Source organism: Macrobrachium rosenbergii, chromosome 42 (assembly GCF_040412425.1).
Source record: "Macrobrachium rosenbergii isolate ZJJX-2024 chromosome 42, ASM4041242v1, whole genome shotgun sequence".
NCBI lineage: Eukaryota > Metazoa > Arthropoda > Malacostraca > Decapoda > Palaemonidae > Macrobrachium > Macrobrachium rosenbergii.
The window spans coordinates 10603538-10626322 of record NC_089782.1 but is presented as its reverse complement, the minus strand read 5'-3'; the positions used below and the strand labels follow the sequence as shown (position 1 = coordinate 10626322).

Sequence of the window (22785 nt, the reverse complement as noted above, 5' to 3'; positions counted from 1 at the left end):
CGTGTGTGTATGCGAGTGTAAATGCTGTTTTTTTTGTTGTTGTTGTTCCTCTTGTGGCTTTTGAGTGGATAAGTGTAGTATTCGTAGGTCCTTCGCATGTTGTCGCTGATTTGTCTTTACTGTAGTGTAAATCATTTGTGGAACTGGCTCCTAAACGCCGTTCACTAATTCACGATTTCCGTTGATTGTAGAACTCGACTGTTAAGTTTCCCTCGTTTGTGTAGAATTCTTTTGAGATATTTTGAGATGGAAAGTATAGAATCAACTGTTACTCACGCACCGAGTGAATAAAATCATGCTTTAGTGTGAAGACTTGGTCGCCTTCAGGCCTCAATCTGTTAGGTCCCTGTATCTTGATACTCAACTTGAATAAATCATTGGAAACTTTGGTCATACATCTAGCCTAAGGTAATCTTGATGTAGTTTTGCTAACTTAGCCATTGAAGAGACTGTATTGCTTGTGAAAATTACTCTAGTGCTCTCTTGCTTAGATTTGCTAGCATAGGACATAGGTGCAGAGAGACAAAAACAGAAAAAGGAAGTTCAGTCGAAAGTAACAAGTCTGGCACGCCCCAAATTGCTTTTGCGTGCGTGTGTGTGTGTACAATTTTTTTCTAACTTAAATGTTATACTTTTTTATGACCTTATACTTAGTACGCTTTACCTTCTCAGAATCCCCAAGTCCGGCACCCGACCCGTTCCCTAGGCTAGGAGGCACCGTGTTAGCCCCTCCCTTGCCACTAGCTGGACGTTTTGTATTCTGGTGGGGAGACCTGACGGTTCGTCCGCTGACCGTCCGCTCAAAAATCTAAACACCAAATCATCGCCATCTTGACCACGCATCTCAAACAACCTCCTTTCCTCTCGACCCGAGTCCTGCTCTTTGCCCGCTATTGTTTTTGGCCTGGAATTTTTTCCCCTCGTTGCTGCTGCTGTTGCCCTTCTTCTTTCTCTTCTCTTCTCTGAAGGGGACCTGGGGAAGGAGGCGTGGCACTCACGATTCATTTTGATGGATTTTCTTGCTTAGTGTAAATAGTTCTTTTCATGAGGTTCTCTTACTCATAAAATGAATGCATTTTTTTCTGTAATGAGCTGACAGCATGGGCAAAGAAGTCCTTTTATCCAGTCAAGTACCTGAGAACAGAGTAAAGAATGGAGTGAAGAACAAAGCAGATAGTGGAATGGAATAATTGACAACAGCAGTGGACACGAGGCTAGATAATACAAAATGTTGTCAATTGATATTATTTGTTACCAGGTTTTAACGGCATTACAAGTGTATGGAATTGCTACTGATAATGAAAGATGATGTTGGGGAGTGCTTGTGGATTCTTCTCATAATTTTGTTCCTTATTAATGACGACAGCTTTCACAACAAGACTAGCAGAAGAACTGATCACGAAGTTACTGAAATGAATGAATGAATGATCCTGAAATAAGAGAAAAACTTTTTTCTTAGTAAGTCTGAAATAATGGAGCTCATCAAATTTATACACAAGGTTTCTCATTAATGACCATTAGAAACATTTTGAAATTATTGAAAGATGAGTGACTAAGGTCATTGTGTACAGGTCAATTGCCGGTTTTTTAAAGTAAGTATCAGTGTTTTTTATTTGTTTGTGAGAGAGAAAAAAAGTCTCTAGCCTCTCGTAAAGTCCTTGAGGAGTCCAAAGAGTGCCATAAATCCTGACATCCTTGCATGGGGTCATCTGTAAGCATCCCTGAGAGCCATTCTTCTCTTGGGAGAATAAACATCCCCTCCCCATCCCCTACCCCAACCCCCTCGTAGGCAAGTGTCATCCTTCTTTATACATTTGAGGGCATTTGTAAGCATCTTTTGACCGTCGTCTTTATCCTTATTTGAGTTTTCACCCGAGAGAGAGGTCTCTCTCTCTCTCTCTCTCTCTCTCTCTCTCTCTCTCTCTCTCTCTCTCTCTCCATACTTTTCAGTTTTTTATGTCTTTTCGATATGTCTTTCTCTCTTTCCCCCCTCCCTTCCTCCCTCCCTCCCTTCCCTTCCTCCCTCCCTCCCCCTTGTGGTAAAAGTGACGCAATTGATTACGGTAATTGGAATGTTTGAAACTATGTGTATCCCGGAGCCCCATTGCAAAAGTATGTTAGAATTAAAAGGATTTTTTATTTTTGTTTTTGCTCCTTTTTCCTCCCCCCGTTCTTTTAAAGCTTACGCGACATCAAAGGTAACTGGGTGAAATAAAGATACTCATTTTAAAGTGAGACCTGTTGTTATTATTGTTGTTGTCGCTGTTGTTGTTACTCTTGTTGATGAGGATGACGTTGGGTTCAAGCAAGGGATAATGCTTCCTTTATCTGGCGAGCAGTTTTTTTTTCTTTTCGGTCTTTGTTGAGTTTTCATTATTTATTTGTACGTCGCGTTTTTTATTACCTTTTTAGTGAGATCACCATGGAGGGTCTTTTGTTGGGACCACATATTCTGTTGTTAATATTACTCAAATCTCTCTCTCTCTCTCTCTCTCTCTCTCTCTCTCTCTCTCTCTCTCTCTCTCTCTCTCTCTCTCCTCTCCCACTTTATTTTATATACATATATATACATACATATGTGTGTGCCTGGTTTCGTATTTTTTCCTCTTTGAGTAGGTGGCACTAGACTTATAGAGACTTCTGCTTGATCAAGTCAAACAATGTTACAATATTGTACGAGTTCTCAGTCAACTGTCAGTCGTATCGAGAATATATTATGGATAATTCTTTTACTAGAACCTAATAGAATTACTGCATTTCTGGATATATGCGTGTGATTGGAGAATTTGCGGCAGAATTCTTATTTTTTTTTTTTTTTTTTTTTGACATCAGTGTACATGATGTATTTTGCCGCATAGTTTTGCGTCCTGCAAATTTATAATTTCATATATCCGAGGCGAGTTTATAGCAGGTGTTGGTCTTTATGGAAGCAGGACTAAATAAAATTTATTCCTAAATGGTTATTTTATTCTTTGATGTGGCAGCAATACTTGCAATGGACCTGTTTTCCATTTTGTTACTGTGCATTTGATTTCATTCCATCCATCATGATTTTAATCATTATTAAAATTCATATTTTAACCGATTCGTACAAAACCCACCCCTGGAAGGTATTTTAGTGTTCCAAGCTGTAATTCCAAAATTCGGGTGAGATTTAAAACTAAACACCGAGTTAAATTGCGTGTGGACTCATCGTTCAGCTACTAATTAGTCAACTATGTCTTCATATTCTTCAAAAAGGGATAGGCACAAGGCAGGGAAAACCAGAAAGTGTTCTAAATCAGCTGGATAGATGTCTGTGGAATTCTTTCTACTTGTTCCCTTCACTGCTCAGAGACTAAGCTTACCATAAGCCAAAGATTACAGAATAAAAACCAGGTCTCACGATTAACGTATGCTCGTGCTCAGTCAGTTTTAGTCTTCTGTAAAAGAGAACTATTGAGATGGCTATTTGTCTGTCCGTCCCCACTTTTTCTGTCCGCCTCAGATCTTAAAAACTACTGAGGCTAGAGGGCTGAAAATTGCAGCCCTCTGACCTCTGTAGTTTTTTTTATTTTATTCAAGGTTACAGTTAGCCATGATCATGCGTCTGGCACCGCTATAGGTGCCAACAACACAGGCCACCACCGGGCCCTGGGTGAAATTTTCATGGGCCGCGGCTGAGAGCTTTATACGGCATTATACGGTGTACAGAAAACTCGAGTGCGCCGAAGAAACTTCGGCGCATTTTATACTTGTTTGTATCGACCAGGAATCGAAAATAATTACTGTTGTTTCATAAGAAAGGAATTCGTCGGAGGAACTCTCTTCTTCGTGAGGTTCCAGTTCGTTCGTACAGAACTTCAGGTACCAGGGCTTGCAGCAACCTGAGTATTGGCAGATTTATTTTGCAAAGAACGTACACCGAAAGACGGAAACACAAGCGGAAATGATGAATTCCGGAGTTCTGATATCTAGGCGAAGAGGCAAAGACTACCCCGTAGTTAAAGTTTCGGTTTGAAATTTTTTATGATGTAGTTCACTAGTATAAAGCTTTAGACTCAAACATTCTCTCTCTCTCTCTCTCTCTCTCTCTCTCTCTCTCTCTCTCTCTCTCTCTCTCTCTCTCTCTCTCTCTCTCATTTTTGTTCCTCTTTTCAACTCTTTGTTCTCATTATTTACCTCTCCAAATTCTCTTTCTCAGAGAGAGAGAGAGAGAGAGAGAGAGAGAGAGAGAGAGAGAGAGAGAGAGAGAGAGGGGGGAGCTTTCAGATCAAACCTTCAAAATAGAAAGCTTGAATTACTCTCCTGTTGGCTTTTAGTTCCGCTCGTTTTTAGGTTCAGTAGACAATTATGAAAATCAAACAAGGATTTCTGAGTCGGGGAGCAAAGGTAAACACAACTTTTACCGGTGGATTTTAACGTTATGAATTAAAGCCTTTTACTGTTTTTTCCCTTCTCCTGTCCTTTTTTCCCCTTGTTGCTTGTTTTTTCCTCTGCTGGATTTTTCCTCTTTTTTTTCCGTCGATGTATGTGTCATGGTATGCATAGCTTATGCCTTTTATTAGGATTAGAAGTGCAAAGGGTCTTAGCTCGCTGGATTGTACAGCTTTTTCATTTATTTATATTTTCCCTTTGGTGATGGATGGGCGGGAAATAGAAGAATCGTAATTCTTTTTCTTTGCACACCAGGATACTGTTCCTAAATCCCTTAATATTACCACACACACACACACACACACACACACACACACACGCTTGCGCGCATTTATGGTGTGTGTGTGTGAATGTGTTGCTTCTATGTGTTATTAGGAAGCCTCGAAAAGGGATTGTTTGGTTATTTTGTAAAATATCGTTTCATTATCTTTTAGTTTTAGTCAAGTAAAGTTAACGTGGTGGTCCTCCTATGCTGACTGGAAAATGTGATGCAATTTGAAATACAGCGGTCAAGATTTGTCGTATTCCTCAAACTCACTTTACCTCTCTCTTTCTCTCTTTTAGCACTTTGGGGTTCCAGAAGCCTTTTTCCAGAGCAGTGTGTTACCCTGTTTTCTCTGCACATTGTGTTGAAAGAAACATTCCTTGGTCCTGTTGTAACGTTTCCTTTTCTGTCTCCTGTTCTGCTCTGAACTGGTGGGTTTCGGAGTGTGTGTGTGAAGGAAGCTTACCCTTTACGTCAGCGCTCTGCAGAACATATAAAGCTTAACCTCTTCCAAAAGTGATCTCTTGTGAAAACACTGGCTGTGTATTTTTCATTATTTCTCATTTCCATTCAGCATTCATCAGCTGAAACTTTTCATTACAGCGGATCATTGTCATTGTATGTTTCGGTAGTGATGTATTCCGCAAAATAACGTTTTACGACCATTCAACGCGGATATTTCATTTTCAGTATTTTTCATTGCAATATTTACCTGTTGCCGTGTGCTCCTATAGCAGAACAAGTATCGTAACGACGGATTATGAATCCATTGCAAAGTATTCCAATTGCAGTGTCTTTCATTTTCAGTACTGGGCTGTAACTCATACCCTCAGTGCAGTCATCTCATCTGTTTGTATCAGTTTTTATTCCCTGATCATTTTTTTAGGCCGACTAATGGACTTTCCACATATACTTTATGTCGGCAGCACTTACAAAGTTGCAAAAATGTATCATTTACACATGCACACACAAATCCCATATCCCTGATCGTCCGCACATCAAACGCACATCACGTTGAACCCCTACACACAGTGCACGATTTCCACTATTTTGAATGTTCTGCACTTCATGGATTTCAATGACCTTTTCCAGTTCCTTTTCACACCATTTATCAAGCATTGTACTGTAGGTCATCCTCTCTTCCTCCCTCCTGATATTTCCTAATTGTACACTTGTCATCAATGTATTGTTTTCCATTCTTTCCGTATGACCAAACATTTCAAAAGGCACTAACACACACACAGTGCACAGTAGTTCTCCCCAAAAGCTTAACCTTCTTTCTTGTATTTGTACTCAGCATCCACACTTCACTTCCATAAACGAGAGTTGATTCAACACTCCCTTCGTACATTCCCACCTTGGCCTCATCCCTATTCTTGCACAAACTCTGATACCTTCTTGGCTTCACCTATTCTGTGACTCCTCTCACATCCTGCCATCATCCATTACATTTACTCCGGAATTCTTACTGTACATGAATCGACCATTTCTGTTCTTCAGCCATTCAATGGACATTTATTAGACCATTTCATATATTTATATATATATTCTTCAGCCATTATATATATATATTTATTATATAAATATATATATATACATATATATATATATATATATATATATATATATATATATATACAGTATATATAATCTACTGGTCGCTTTTTACCAGATGCATTTGTAATTGTAATAGCCACAATGCCCTCTCAACCTCTCGAATTCATCGCACTTTTTGGATACGCTTGTCACTACAAAGCCTTAGATCCATATGCTAAAAATATGAAGTAAATTCTGATCCTAAGCAAAAGCGATTTGTGGCTATTAGAATTTATATATATATATATATATATATATATATATATATATATATATATATATATATATATATATATATATATATATATATATATATATATATAGTATATTGCTTAGATAATTATAAGTCTTAAACAAATATACTGGTATATGTCTGGTAAAATTAACGTTTTATTTTAGGTAGGTGAGCTTTACATTTCATTTAACAGGTATTTGAAACTTATATAAATTGCATTAAAATGGTTTCTTTTATATATATATATATATATATATATATATATATATATATATATATATATATATATATATATATATATATATATATATATATAAAACACCGTAGATAAGGAAAATTTTATTATAAATATATCCATTTTCATGGTGAAATCAGAATTTTTAATACAATTTTCAAAATGATGTTTCAAAATTTCCCAGGAATGCTACTATGTAGTTTTATTATTTAAGCTACAAATAGGTTTTGAGAACAAATTTTGACCGACCATGAACGGTCAGTTGCAGGGATCTGAACGAAGTCTTCCCGGTTAAGAGGAGAGATAATCCCCGGTGAGAATGTCTTCTCAGAAGCATTTATTAGAATTGGATGCCGAAATCAGTTATATTTGGATACCAGACTACGGTAACAGTGCCTAGGGTTTTTGTTTCTTAAACACTGTTCCTACCCCTTTCGTAGGCCCCTTTCCCCCATGTGAATCCCTGTGTCTCCCATCAGTTATTGCTGCCTTTCGGGAGACCCAGCTTTTGGGAGAATTTTAGTAAAACCGACGTGTAACCTTTTGTATCGTCGTGCTAACAAACAAACGAACAAACAATCAAGCCGAACTAAAAACATATCCCCCTTGGCAAAGGCAACAATGAAATGTTGTATAGCAAGTAGTAAATTCTGGGTGTAATGGAAATGGTATAAAATATTCTTCAGAGCGCCAATCTTTTCTTGTACTTTGCAACTTCAACACTCTTACAAGGGTTAGCTGGGGCTACTGACTCCAGAAGAAAGAAATTCTCGCTTTCTTTCAATATGTTTATTTTAGTGGGTTGTTTTGCTTAATGTTTCTCTGGTTTTTATAATTGTGAACTTCTTTTTGTTGTGTTTGCATTGCTGTCTTTTTCATCCGCACTTTCATTTTCCCCTTTTACTTTCACCCTTTGGTTCGTCACATGCGTGTTGTACAAACAGAGTTCAGTGGCTTCCGTATAATACACACCCTTATTTTCATCTGTTTTCTTTTTCTTATTCTCTCCTCCTCCTCCTCCTCCTCCTCCTCCTCCTCCTCCGTTTCTTTTTATTTCGCTTTTCTTGACTCTCCCTCCACTGTTTGTGCTGAACCCCCTCCCTCTCACAATTTCCTATCGCCATTCCCTTACCACATGGTCGTCTTTCTCTTTTTCTTCTCTCCCTCTCTCGTATTCCCTTTCTTTCTTTCTTCTCCTCCCCTGCCATTCCCTCCCTCACTTTCTTTCCTTTCCTCCCATCCCTTCCCCCCTCCCTCCCTCCCTCCCCCCAATCCCACCCCATTCCCCTTTCCTTCCATCTGAGTCCAATACATGAGTGTAAACAGAACTTGGGGGGCGAAACTTTATCTTAGCTCGCAATCAGAACGAAATATGGTTGGCTGCGCTGGCCCGGGATGAGAAATTCGGCAATTACTTCAGTGTAATCCTTGTAAATTTCTTTGATAAAACTTGCAAGCTACAGCAGCAATCTTTTAAATTGGAATACGAAATAAGGCCATGTTTTATCTCTCTCTCTCTCTCTCTCTCTCTCTCTCTCTCTCTCTCTCTCTCTCTCTCTCTCTCTCTCTCTCTCTCAAAGACCTCACCTTTCATTGCATTTTTATCCTTGTCAAATCCCTTCTCTTTTATTTACTTGAAAACTCTCTCTCTCTCTCTCTCTCTCTCTCTCTCTCTCTCTCTCTCTCTCTCTCTCTCTCTCTCTCTCTCTCTCTCTCGTGAATGATTCGTTAAAAGCTATTTTTTTTGTAACAGTTGCGACCTGGCCCCCAAAGCATAAACGCCTAGATAAGTAAAGATCTATATAGTATTAAATGTTTATGGGTATTTTGCAGGGAAAAAATATTTCCACTCGGGAAAATTTTCCCCCGGCATTTAAAAGCTACAGTTATTTTATTGATAGACTTTTTTTATGTTTGAATAAAACCGCAAAAGATAAACAAATTTTTATATAGCTTATTTCTACTCTCTCTCTCTCTCTCTCTCTCTCTCTCTCTCTCTCTCTCTCTCTCTCTCTCTCTCTCTCTCTATATATATATATATATATATATATATATATATATATATATATATATATGTGTGTATATATGTGTGTGTGTGTGTGTGTGTGTGTGTGTGTATATGTATAGAACCTAGTGGTTAATTTTACCCTTTACTTGTAAATTTATCATAGCCAGAGTGGCCTTTTAACTGACAGTAAAGTCAAGAGGTCATTGTAGCTATTATAAATACACATAATCATTTTAATATATTTTAATATATATATATATATATATATATATATATATATATATATATATTTATATAGATGTATACATACACGTATACATAGATACATATATTTATATTTTTGTGCGTAATATATATGTATATATACATATATATGAATCTAAATATATACACGAAAATATAAATATATGTATGTATGTTTGTATATGTATATATATAAATACATATATTTATGTATTTTTGTGTGTATATATATGTATATATATAAAATGCGCGTGTATTTATATTAGCTGCAAAGACCTCTTTCTTTCTCCCGAAGAAGAAGAAGAAGAAAAAGAAGTACAAAAGAAAGTTTGTCATCTTGGTGATACATTCCAGAACTTGAGAGAGAGAGAGAGAGAGAGAGAGAGAGAGAGAGAGAGAGAGAGAGAGAGAGAGAGAGAGAGAGAGAGAGCTGATTGCAAACCATGGGAGTCCGTTAATAATCTTCCAGATATCGCTGCTTATTGTTGCACACTTCTGCTGTTATTATTTGTTGTGTAACAACAATGGTCCGGTTTCGTGGCCATTGTGTAAATTTGTGTATTATGGGGTGGAAGAATATATACGTATCAGTGTATGAATAGGCGGTCTATTGATGAGTTGCGCCGCGCTCTTCAAGAGTCTCTGTTTCCCCTTTTGTTTTCCGTCGGGGTTGATGTGTGGAAGCCTCCGTCATTATTATTAATGTAAGCTTCGTATTGTCTTCCGTATGCGCACCGGTCATAATGAATTGCTCAAAGCTAAAGCTAAACTATGTGTAATATATATATGTGTATATATATATATATATATATATATATATATATATATATATATATATATATATATATATATATATATATATATATATTTATTATTTATTTACCACAATATTATGGGCTTTCTTTTGTTACAGTACCCATATGCCTAGCAGTTTTATAACGTTTTGTTCAAAACCTCTCCATGCTCTGCTAATAATTTTTATCAGCTTTCCTCTTCTAATACTTCATATGTAAAACTTAGGACACATTAGGTGATGTTTCTTCGACTGATTTGGCAAGTAATTCCTGGGAAGAAATATCGGCCAAGTTCAGTGCCAAAGGGGCTGTATGCAGTTAAGCATATTTTTAAGTGATCATTTGCATTCTGGAACTAAGAATATAATATATATATATATATATATATATATATATATATATATATATATATATATATATATATATATATATATATATATATATATATATATATATATATATGTATATGTATATATATATATATATATATATATATATATATATATATATATATATATATATATATATATATATGTATGTATAAGATATATATATATATATATATATATATATATATATATATAAATATATATATATATATATATATATATATATATATATATATATATATATATATATATATATATATATATATATATATATAATTTCAATATGGGTTATGTGGCACCTGAGAGATCATTTAGTTCTTTTTTTAATAATCAATAAAGTCTTCCTTTGTCAATTCCCTTCTTCCGTGATTAACGTAGCTTTTTGGTCTGTGATGTTAAATAATCAGTATTCCGCTCATAGGTCGAATTGACTAAGTTTTTTCAAGCTTGAGAAAGAAATTCGTTTGAACCGTTATTGTTTGTCAGCTGCCTGGAAGGGCGAGGACGTTGTCCGTATGGTTGGTATTGGGTCTGGAATGGGGCAGGCGTGAAGTGCTTAGGGAGGGTGAAAATCTCCGAAAATCCTCCTCTCCCATATACCCCCTGCTTGTTCCTTATCCCCTTTTCTTATCGGTTTCATCTTCCTTCCTTATCTGGTATCTTACATCTTAGGGCCTCTGTCGCCTCGCGTTTCATTTAAAGCATTTCTTTCTAGTCTTCATATGAACTTTATCAGTAACAACAATATTCAATATATTTTCTAAGTCCTCCTTTGTGAGAAATATTTATGAATGATGAAATGTGTGTCGATTTAAAGGATTTGCATAAGTACAATGTTCTCATTAAGTTTGTCAAGCCACAACTTCCTGTAATGCCCTCAATAACTGGTATGTGAAGGGACGGTGGAGACGTGAAAGTGAATAAGATTACTTTTTAATTCATATTTAGATTTTCCCTCCTAATTTTATAAGTATTCGATTTTTATGACATATTTTGCCTGTAATTATATAATATATATATATATATATATATATATATATATAATATATATATATATATATATATATATATATATATATATATATATATATATATATATATATATATATATATTTTATACATATAATATATAAATTTATATACATACTTATATATTTTTTATATATAATATATAAATTTATATACATACTTATATATTTCACTGTTATTTCTATCAAATCTTTAACATATTTTAGAATCACGTGCCTCTTTCACTGAATTAACAAAAAAGAGGACTCCCAAGCAATCGGATATATTAACGAAACGCTTGACAATTCAAAATTGACCTTGTGTGTTTTGGGGCAGTAAGTGATCTCTGGCCACTCCGGGGGTCTTACCGGGAGCTCTCGGCAGGCTGTTAATGACCTCTCTTTCGAGAGCTGTTAAAGACCTCTCCTCAGGGGAGGTCAGGTCAGGTGATCCACGGGCCACTAGATTAAGTTATTTTATTTTTCTCCTCCCCGTATCATCAATATGCTTCATGTTTTTTGTTTCGGATCGAGCTTGTAATAACCATGACTGTGAGACTTTTGGTGCTTTATATCGTCAAAATGTTATTTTGTTTCATTTTCAAAATTGATCATGTCTGTCAGTCTGTCATATTCGCAAGTCTTTCAAAGCACGATTAGTATCGTAACATAGCTCCTTTCTTATGTGAGTGTTATGTTTTTGTAATTCCGAATAAGCATATTTATCGGCAACATTCAATCTTTCCTTTATACCCACGCGCTCACAAAACCTTACCGTACCCACAGAGTCGGACCTTGACCTTATCCTTTCTTGTTTTGGCGCGTGACGGTCGCCTGACCTGTTTACGGGACAATTAATAAATTATTAATTTGTCTCATTTGTTGTTATATAAATTATTAATTTGTGTCATTTGTTGTTAGACCAGAGAATGTATCAGTAATAGTACTTGACTCCTTGAATTGCTGAAATTCAAAGTCATTTCTTGAAATCTTGTTCCGGTTAATATAAAAGAAAATGTCCTAACCTGGAACCGAGAACTCGAGATTAGGCGATAGGTAGTGAGTCAGTTGCTTTAGTCCTGACTCCTGCTTTAGTCGTGTCCAGACGAGGTCATGTCAACGGTCACTGTCAGTTACTCGGCATCACTCACTGATTTCCTGTTGTGTTGTTGAGGCGATCGTTGTTGACCCAGTTTTTGTGAAGCGTTTAGTTTCCGTAGTGTAGTGTATTTTGTTCCGAAATTCCCTGCTGTAGAGTGAGTTGGTGACGCAGTGGTAGAAAAAGAGACACGACTGGAGTGCCCCTGTTTGCTCTGGTGTGCTGATGCAAATATTGAACGTTAACGGATGGAAGTGAGTTTCTTCAGTACATTTCTTTTTTGCCACTATCTAGTGTAGCAGGGTCTTTGGACCATGGTGTTTTGTTTAGTACAGAAGTCAGGATGAAAAGAACAAACATAATGGGTAATTTTTTGCCTGTTGCGGGTGGAATAGGTATCCTTTGTAAGTGGAAGAATAAATTCCGGTTAAGCCTTTCAGATCTTTATTGGGCACCTTGGATTATAAAGAACAGGATTATTAGTCCACTTCTGGCATTTTCCTGGTACATAGGTTTGCTTTGGTTTTATATTTTAATTAAGGTGAAGATTTCAAGTGAGAAATCTGGCATTTTATTGATTTTGACGCGGTGATCAGGAAAGGATTTGGAACCCATTTTTATGTTTCTTGACCTTTAATTGTTGAAGCCGATTTTTTTTCAGCTGTTCTGTTTTTATGTTATTTTGTGTTAGTTATTACGAATTTATTTGGATTTTATATTATTTTTAGCTAACTTATTTTTTCTATTTCTTTGGACTCACTCTTAAGGGAGATCCTATTCAAGCTAATGTAAGAGTTCAATAAATTATCAAAATTGTCTTAAGGCGAAATTGTTCATTATCCTTATTTCTAATTTGTTGCCTTAGGATTCATTTGATTGTTTCATAGTTTTAGTTATTTTAATTCAACTGCTTTGCTTTGGTAGAGGTATTATGATGGTCTGGTTTTGACTGTTGCAGGGTGGCGAGAGCTTCGACCTGTCTTTGAGCGTCCCAGATTCTACACATCCAGGATACATGGCTGATCAGGTGCGATGTCCATATACCACGTCATTCGTTATCTCGGAAAGAATCTCTCTCTCTCTCTCTCTCTCTCTCTCTCTCTCTCTCTCTCTCTCTCTCTCTCTCTCTCTCTCCTAATTAGTTATTACGGAGTAATGTGAAGTTAACGACTTTTAAACAAGCTTCTTAAGGATTTATTTTTACGGTCACATATACGGTATACTTTCACTTGATACATGAATTTATCTTTACAGTATTAAGTATATGTATATATATATATATATATATATATATATATATATATATATATATATATGTGTGTGTGTGTATATGTGCATATATACAGTACATACATACAAACATACACAGTTATGTCATTTCCGGATTTTATCAGGTCATAACGTTTTACCGTTCTCTACTTTCTTCTACAAAACATCATAACTCTCTAATTACCGTTGTATCGTTTAGCTACTGGCATTTCACTTTCTGTTTTTATCTCATTAACAGACTTGAGTGTAATTCGCATATTTGAATCATCAATACGTGTTCGCGAAAGTACTCACATTCATGTCCATATCTTTATTAAAGGAAATGTATTTACATTCTGGAGAATTCACAATTACTCGAATTAAAATTCTATCCGCATTATCTACTGTACATTGCCCTCGAGCCGCATGTTTCCTTCCTCAAGGATTTTCCCAAGTCTACAGGATTGTTTCATAAGGAGTGCATTGTCCAACAGTATTCTTGTTGGAATCATACACTTCTTATATCCCACTTTCTGTTCCCATTCCCCATACATCATTGGTACTGTCAGTCCTGTTAAGCAAGACCAGTTTCCTGTAGTGCATAATTACTTCTTTCGCCTCCTCTTCGAAACTTCGTCAATGACAGTTTACTTTTCATTCCGCGTCTTGGGAATTTAGTTTGACCAAACTTGTTGGTACGATCTTTGAATTTCCCGTCTGACATCGCTATGTTGTCATGTTTAGACTGAGATTGACATGTATGCGTAGCAGCAGTTCATTGCTTCTTGCATTCCCTGACATAGAGAGTCTCTAGTAAAACTTCATGTTGCCTATTAACATATTTACCTACATTGTGCATCAGAAGTTCCAGTGTATGGCTCAGCGTTAATTTTTACAATTGTTAACCTTAAAAACCTCCTTTTCATTGTACAAACACCTCTTTCTTTTCACCTTTCCCTTGCGTGTGTACGCAAGCATACAAGTGTGTGTGTATATATATATATATATATATATATATATATATATATATATATATATATATATATATATATATATATATATATATATATATATATATATGTATGTGTATGTATGTATGTATGTATGTACATACATACATACTCATAATGATTCCCCATGTTTTCAGGCCTTATGATTCACATTTGCAATATCCTTTCGTCTTTCCGGTCCATTTCATTTGCTTGACTCATATTTTTAAATTTTGAAAATACTCTATCTTCGTTCTTTCATTCAATACACACTCTCTTTCTCTCTGTCTCTCTCTCTCTCTCCCTCTCCCCCCGTGTTTCTTTAGATATTGCCTCCTAACCCGTGTCCTTGCTCAATCTTTCAATTATTTTCGACCCATATCCCTTGCATATTGAACATAAGTAATTCTCCGCCGTATTTATGTCTATATTTTTCTTTTTCGAAGCGTCTGACATTCTTTTACTCCATCCTCCTCATGCTTCCCCCCCTACTCCCTCCCCTTTCCCTCCCCTCCCCTCCCCACCCCGTTCTTTTGGCAACTCCCTCCATCTTCTCCCAAGGCTGTCGTATCCCTGTCATACTGTCCCCGTGAATCATACTTACATTCCCCAGTTACCTGACGTTCTTTTATGTTTTGTTATATATGTACATTTTTTTTTTTTATAAATATTTTTCTTCTTTCTTCTTGCTTCCTATGAATCGGCTCTGGAAATTTCTCAACTTTAACGGGACGGCTTGTCTACTTTGGTATTGACTTTAGTTTTTTTTATAGGTCACTACATAAAAAAAATGCTCTTTTTGCAGATAGTGCATACAACGAATTTAATCGCTGTTCCTCATTCTCCTTATGTATATGAACACACGTACACACGCTCAATATATATATATATATATATATATATATATATATATATATATATATATATATATATATATATATATATATATATATATATATATATACGCACACATATAATATGTATGTATGTGTGTTGTACTTTACTCTTTTTACTTTTAGCAAAATTTCGTTCTGTAGATTCAAAATGAACATTACTTTTTTGTCCAAACAAGATAAAGCTGATTACAATCTTATGATTGCAAACGAAGCAGTTTATTACCATATATTTATGCAGAGATCGTAACTGCATAATATTAATTTGTTTGTGTATAATGTAGAAGCAAGTGATTCTCTCTCTCTCTCTCTCTCTCTCTCTCTCTCTCTCTCTCTCTCTCTCTCTCTCTCTCTCTCCTTCCTGTTAGTATCTTATCTTTGTCCTTTTGACTGAAAATCTTCATAAAATCTAATAAGAAAGCGTTACAGGATGAATTAATTGCAAATTTGTTGAATCTCCCCAAAAGAACTTTTCTGCATATGCAGACGCAACACCTTATTAATGCGTGGTTTTGGTGTGCTGATTTTCATTTTTCCATTAAACACTGTATGTGAGGGAGACTTTTACCTCATCTCTTTGTCGTTCTCATTTCTAAGCTGATTGTTACTATTGGGATGACGAAATATATTGTATTACTAAGCAGTGTATACCTCAGTTATCCCAGATTTCAGTAATGTGGAAATGTAGCTTGGTTAGAGTTCTGCTCTCAGCTTTATTTTTAGTTACTTTTTTTCCATGTGAAAACTGACCTGGCCAGTTTGACGACGGAAAACAAAAATAGATAGAAAACAGATGAAAGACAAGGCCTGACCGATAAAAATACGTTAAACTCTCCTCAAGTAAGAGGAATTTTGTACTTGGTCCAATGCTTACTGTAACACAAAAATAAAACAAAACTGTCATTCCATTGCTTTAGGAAGGTAAAAGGAGACAGTCCTGAGGCGATCTTGTAAACAGTTCTTCGGTACACAACCGCAACTTACCTGAGTTTGGTTTGTAGATGACGACGTCGCAGCTGCTGAAATCCCGTCATTTATATTTCGGTCTGTGCTCGTATGTAATTGCCACGGGTATCGATTTTACATTGACAAGGGCTTTGTCGTGATAGCCGTAAAACTTTGCAGGAAAGTTGTAAAACTATATTCTGTAATTATGCTACTATACATGAAGCAGTTACCTTAGACGAACATGAGTATTTGTAATGATTACCTTGCTAGTTTGAATACAAGAGAAGAAGTGTAATTCCAATGTTTCACCAAGGTTATTTGTTTTTCAATTTTATTCCTACAATAATTTGAGTGCAGCAGCGAAATAAAATAACCATTATTGCTAATGAGTATGACTTGATGGAGTACTGAACCATTCAAGTCATTGTTTGAGGTTTTCTTTCGAATATGTTTTCATCTTAATACTTGTTTTTTTGTCATAGGTTTTATATATACATATATATATATATATATATATATATATATATATATATATATATATATATATATATATATATATATATATATGTATGTATATATATATATATATATATATATATATATATATAATAAATGTATATGTATGTATGTATATATATATATATATATATATATATATATATATATATATATATATATATATATATATATATATATATATATATATAATATATATATATATATAATTTAATGCTGTTAATTTCAATGTTGGTATTTAGTATGGAAAACTGTTTATGAATTCAGTCAAAAAGTCTTTCTGGGTTATGTCAGATTTCAAGAGTGCAGTAATTTATTTTTTCTTATTCTGTAATAATACGTTTTATTACGGTTCCTTTTCAAACGGTTGTATTTTTACACATTATCCCCAGGAAGAATTTGCAAGATAAATCCTTTAAAATGAATTTTGACTCTCCCAGAAAGAGAATAGCGAGAATGTATTGGTCATAAAACTTAAATCAAATTTTGCAGTCGGCGCCTCTGTTGTAATTAACTTTATCGTCAATTAATGAAAGACATTACATCTGTGAAGAGTTCTCTCTTGATCTCTATCCGAAGTGCTGAGTTAATTAAGGACTAATTTGAGAGCGAATCAAGTTTTGATTTCATAATTGTTTGATGGAGGCTTCTGGCCTGACCCCACCCTGCCCCTCCACCCTTATATCCCCCCAGCCCCACCCCATTACCCTCTTTTCCCCCTGCTAGCCCTCCAGACCTTTTAAGAAAAATGCCTTGGATGAGGCTTAGAATAAAATGCCCTTAAAACGAAATCATTCTTTTTCCAGTTCGTGTTTGGTTTGGGCACCGTTCACATTCATTCATCAACCCCTCCATTTTTATTCTCTCTCTCTCTCTCTCTCTCTCTCTCTCTCTCTCTCTCTCTCTCTCTCTCTCTCTCTCTCTCTCTCTCTCTCTCTCTTAAATCGTGCGATACAGGTGGTTGTGTAATTCTCAAAGGAGACCGGTATTTTCATCTTCCTTAATAGTTGATAGGACCGTACTACTAATAATCCAAATGCTTCATTGTGTTTCGAGTGGAAAGAACTTAATTCGCTTTCTTGATATGACGCACAAAAGTAATATCGGATTGTGGAACTGGAGAAGTGAATATTTCTTTATCCTTGTTATAATTAAAATTTGTTCTCCTTTAAAAGGTTTGCGCGTAGTTTATGAATCAGTGGGTTATTTTCACTTGTCAAATTTTGTAGTTTTTGTTTTGTATATGTTGTTAACAGTATGCGTTTTAATCCTATTCCAGCTTTTCATCTTTTATATTTAACATTTAAATTTTACACCTTACCCCGCGCGAATGCATGTTTACATATACGCATACACGAGTGCGTCGACTATCTGTGTGAACAGGAATAAAATAACAAATTCCACCTTTTTATACTTTACAGATTTAGAGTTCTTGGGTCATTTTCCACCTTTCATACGAAAAGGGGAGAAGGAGAGAGAAAAAAATAATTTAATAGTTGCCAAAGAATGAAAATTGAAGAAAAAGCCAAGAAGAAGAAGAAGAAGAACAGAGAAGTTGAAAGAGGGGATGGTGGTTTTAGAGAGAAGGGGAACAGGAGGGAGGAGGAGGAGATGGCAGAAAGAGGGGGAAGGAAGGAGGAGTTTAGGGATAGGGAGGAAGGAAGAGGGGAGGAGGAAGAGTGAGGGCTGTGTAACGTGTTTGTTAAAACTTTGTCAAATTAAAAAAGTTGGTATTACCTTCGTTTTCGGGCATGGCTGAAGCAGCGATGTCGAAGCTTTTGTTTGTTTGTTCGTTCGTTCGTCTGTTTCTGTGTGTCTTTGTTTGCCCCTTCCTGACATTTCCATTGGGATGATTTTTATTCTTTCTCTCTCTCTCTCTCTAAGCATATATGCGTGTGACAAGTGTGTGTGTGTGTGTGTGTGTATATATATATATATATATATATATATATATATATATATATATATATATATATATATATATATATATATATATATATATATATATATATATATACATACATACATATATATAACATATATATAATGTATATAGCCTATATGTATTTATGTGTGTGTATGTATTTGTGTTTATACCCCTTGAGAGTATATTTATGTTTTGAAAACAATGAATTTTAAAATCAGATCTGATCTTTGTATTTTGTGAAAAGTTTAGACGAAATGGAGTCGCTCAACACCCGCTGTTTAATGAAACTCCGAATTTGGATATTCAACATTACTCTACCTTCGTTCTCGGGTTGAAGTTTACGCAGAGTTTGTCTTGTGTACAAGTCGGATTGTTTTTGTAATTTTTCTTTATTTTGAAAGGAGCTTCTCGATTATACTTGATGCGGAATTTTTGCTGCTAGCGTTGTTGTTTGCAGCTGTGTATAATAATAATAATAATAATAATAATATTAATTATTATTATTATTATTATTATTATTATTATTATTATTATTATTATTATTAATTTTATTATTATTATTATTATTATTAAATTTTACGACGATGAAAGTGTGCGTGCCTCCGATCTAAATATGGAAATTAAATTTGTCGAATCAGTCTCATTTATTAATTGCCTGACTCATTCTTGCAGTGTAACTAAAACATTCAGTTCAGAATGTCGGAGAGACACGTTATCCCACTCTTTTCTTTATCCACTTTGGCCTCTGTTGAGTTAAGGTTCGTTTTGCAAGTACTGGAATTTAGAATGTTATTAGTAATTGTCAGGACTTTAAACAGCACTTTTTCCTCTTTCAGTTTTTTATTTTTTTCATTCACGCGACCCTCTCTCATATTGTGTTTTCCCCTTTTATTGAGTGTATTGTTTTTCAACTTTCGTCCCGTCCAGGTCATTCATTATATCTGGTTTCTCGTTTTAATGGCTGGTGTTTTCATTACTTGGTTTATATCATTTCGCTTTTAATGCTCCCCGCTTGACCCCTTGCCCACTGTTGGATCTCTTATCCCGTGATTGCCCCGTTGGTAAGCTTTCATTATTCATTCATTTATTTGTCTTTTTTTTTTTTGTCATTCTAAATTTTTGCTTTGACACTTAACAGTCTGTTGTTTCCCTTTCATGATGATCCTCGTATTTCATGTAATCGTTTACCTTCCATTCTCTTTACTTTAAACTGCTGTTTAACTTTCTACGTCACTTTTCCAGATAGATTAGCGGGGGCCTAGTAGCTATACAAGGTTTGTTTTCTTTTTTGTTTTATTTTACGACAAATATGTGAACCCAGTCATTTTTTTATCCCCATTGAAGAAGTGTCAAGGTCATGCTTCATCCGTCTATTGTGCTGGAAGGTCAACAATGAACATATTAAATACCTCGTTAAAAGGCTGAACCTCTCTCTCCTCAAATTGGAAATTCGGTTTGGATTGAAAGGCCCGTAGATCATCTGTTGGAAAGGGCGAGGGTCAGTATTTTTGTAGAAGTATATAAGAACTCACTCTCTGTTACGTGAGGACGTCACGAAGTATTGGGGTGAAAGAGATAGCATTCATTCTTCTCGAAGCTGTAGGAAATTACTTGAAAATCATTTATATGTGTATGTATATGTATATATATACATACATATATATATATGTATGTGTGTGTATGTATGTATGCATACATATATATAGTTATGATATATCAGAATAAAGTAATTTGTTATCCAATCTTAAAGTCTTGAAAATTGTTGTAACAGGCAGAGTTAGATGGTGGATAAGAAAGAGAAAGAGGATGCCCTGAATAAATGGAAGTAATAACAGAAAGCAAAGAACAACTCTTTGATATAAAACGAAGGATTAAAAGTTGCGCGTAACACTTGATAACATCATCCATGGAAAACAAAAAACAGGGGAAAAGAAGTGAAGACAAAGAGGGGAATGAATGGAAGACAAAAAGAGGGAAAGAAATGAACGGCGAAAGTAGTAAAGACAGAAATTGTTTTTCGAGAGGAGGGGGAAGGAGGAGGAGGAGGAGGAGGACGACGGTTGAAGGGAAGATAACTGAGGGGAAGGCAGGAACCGGGGTGAGGAGAAGGGAAGGGTGGAGGGCAGGGGAGGGGGTTAAGAATAGAAGAATAGATAGTGCTCCCATAGGACCCACTTCCTCCCGATCTACAACTGCCATTTTTTTAATTAGGTTTTGTACTACAGTAGCTTTAAAGTACAGCTTGTACAAAAGGGGTTCTAATCTTCTTGTAAATGTAATGGTGGAACCCGTTGCTATGGATACTGACTAGGGACCTAAAAGAGAGAGAGAAAAAAAAAGAATAAATAAATGTTAGAACTTATTGGAGCGTTTCCCCTTATATGGTAGTGGGATTGTATTTGTTGTCATTTCATTTGTTATGTATTGCTCCTGTTATGCTCTCCTTCGGATATCTTCGTCGGGGATTTTTATTTTAGTCTGTTATTCCGTAGTGTCCACACATGCATTATATATATATATATATATATATATATATATATATATATATATATATATATATATATATATATATATATATATATATATATATATATATATATATATATATATATATATATGTGTGTGTGTGAGAGAGAGAGAGAGAGAGAGAGAGAGAGAGAGAGAGAGAGAGAGAGAGAGAGAGCGCACACGTGCGTGCAGTAGAGAGCGTTTACATCTCTTCTGAATCATTCACAATATAATTCGCTTTCTCTCTTTCTCTTTCCTTTGTCCCTGTCTCCCTTTCCTTCTTTTCCTATCACCCATTTGTCTCCCAGTGCTTTCTGCTACTCCCTTCCTTCCCTCCTTACTTAACATAATAAAGTAAGAGAGGGAGAGATGAGGAGCTACTTGGGAAGGGATGACAATGTAAGGGTTATCTCCCCTCCCCCTTTTACCTTCCCCACCCCCGCCCCCATCTCTCTACTAAATCACAAATTGTCCTTCATTATAAAGACTCTTTTTGCGCTTATAAGAATCGTGGGTTTCGTCCTCATCCGGGGTTCTATCGACTAACTCCTCCCCCTTTTTTTATTTATTATTTTTTTTTTTTTTAAGAGGGGTCCCATTTTCACTCCTTTTAGTGTACAGCGTGTATTGTTTTCCAGTTTTTTCTTCATCTGTCTCGTTTTCAAGGAGGTATCTTTTCATTTTATACCTCTCTCTCTCTCTCTCTCTCTCTCTCTCTCTCTCTCTCTCTCTCTCTCTCTCTCTCTCTCTCTCTCTCTCTCGTTTGTTTGTTTGTTTCAGGGAAAACTTTAATTTTAAAAAACGTGATTCTTGCTAAACCGAAGAGTTGAATTATTATCGGTTAACTGGGCCGTACTACATTGTCATTGAGTATTTCTTATGTGGTTTTCGAAGACGAGCGACTGAGTCCTTTTTACATGTAATTTCTAGAAGGCGTCCCTCTAGAATTTAATTTCTCTGGCGAATTCACCTTAACGTTGGTTTATGGGAGACCCAAATGTGTGACCTGTTTTGTCAGATCTCAAAAAATGTTTATGATTTATTTATAGTATTTGGAGGAAAGAAATAGTTAGACGTCATTAGCAACTGTCCAAAAGAAACATAAGAGCTTTTATGCTAATGACATTGTTTTTGATATATCCATTAGAAAGAGAAAGACTAGCGAAGGGGCTTTAATATTTATGAAATCTTTTAGGCCTACCGTCACATAGGCCTGACGTTCAAAATTCAGAAATCGGTTCGTTAAGACGTATGTTTGTAGGACTCTCTCTCTCTCTCTCTCTCTCTCTCTCTCTCTCTCTCTCTCTCTCTCTCTCTCCCCAATGATTCCGTATTCAAGTCGTAAATTTTGTCATAAACCGTCGAAAGGACAGTTATTAATTTTTTTAGATCTAGGAACTTGAAGCTGCTTAGGCCTACGCATTTTTGTACTACGCGAAGAAAAGAATCGAGACTTCTTAAGTAGTGTT

The 22785-nt window shown here is 35.5% G+C and overlaps 1 protein-coding gene across 23 annotated transcripts in view; it reads left to right on the top strand.

The window, feature by feature from the left end:
* The window catches only part of LOC136827939 (TOX high mobility group box family member 2-like), a 1122506-nt gene that overhangs the window by 1055871 nt on the left and 43850 nt on the right, over positions 1-22785 (top strand). For 13 of the 23 annotated variants that reach the window (XM_067085467.1, XM_067085462.1, XM_067085468.1 and 10 more), the window contains one exon: positions 13246-13314. The exons of 9 other annotated variants lie outside the window; for them this stretch is intronic. In XM_067085467.1, coding sequence (XP_066941568.1) covers positions 13246-13314 — 69 coding nt within the window. Of the gene's footprint in view, positions 1-12302; positions 12542-13245; positions 13315-22785 lie in introns of those variants that run through there. One more of the 23 variants, XM_067085474.1, reaches the window with a different exon arrangement.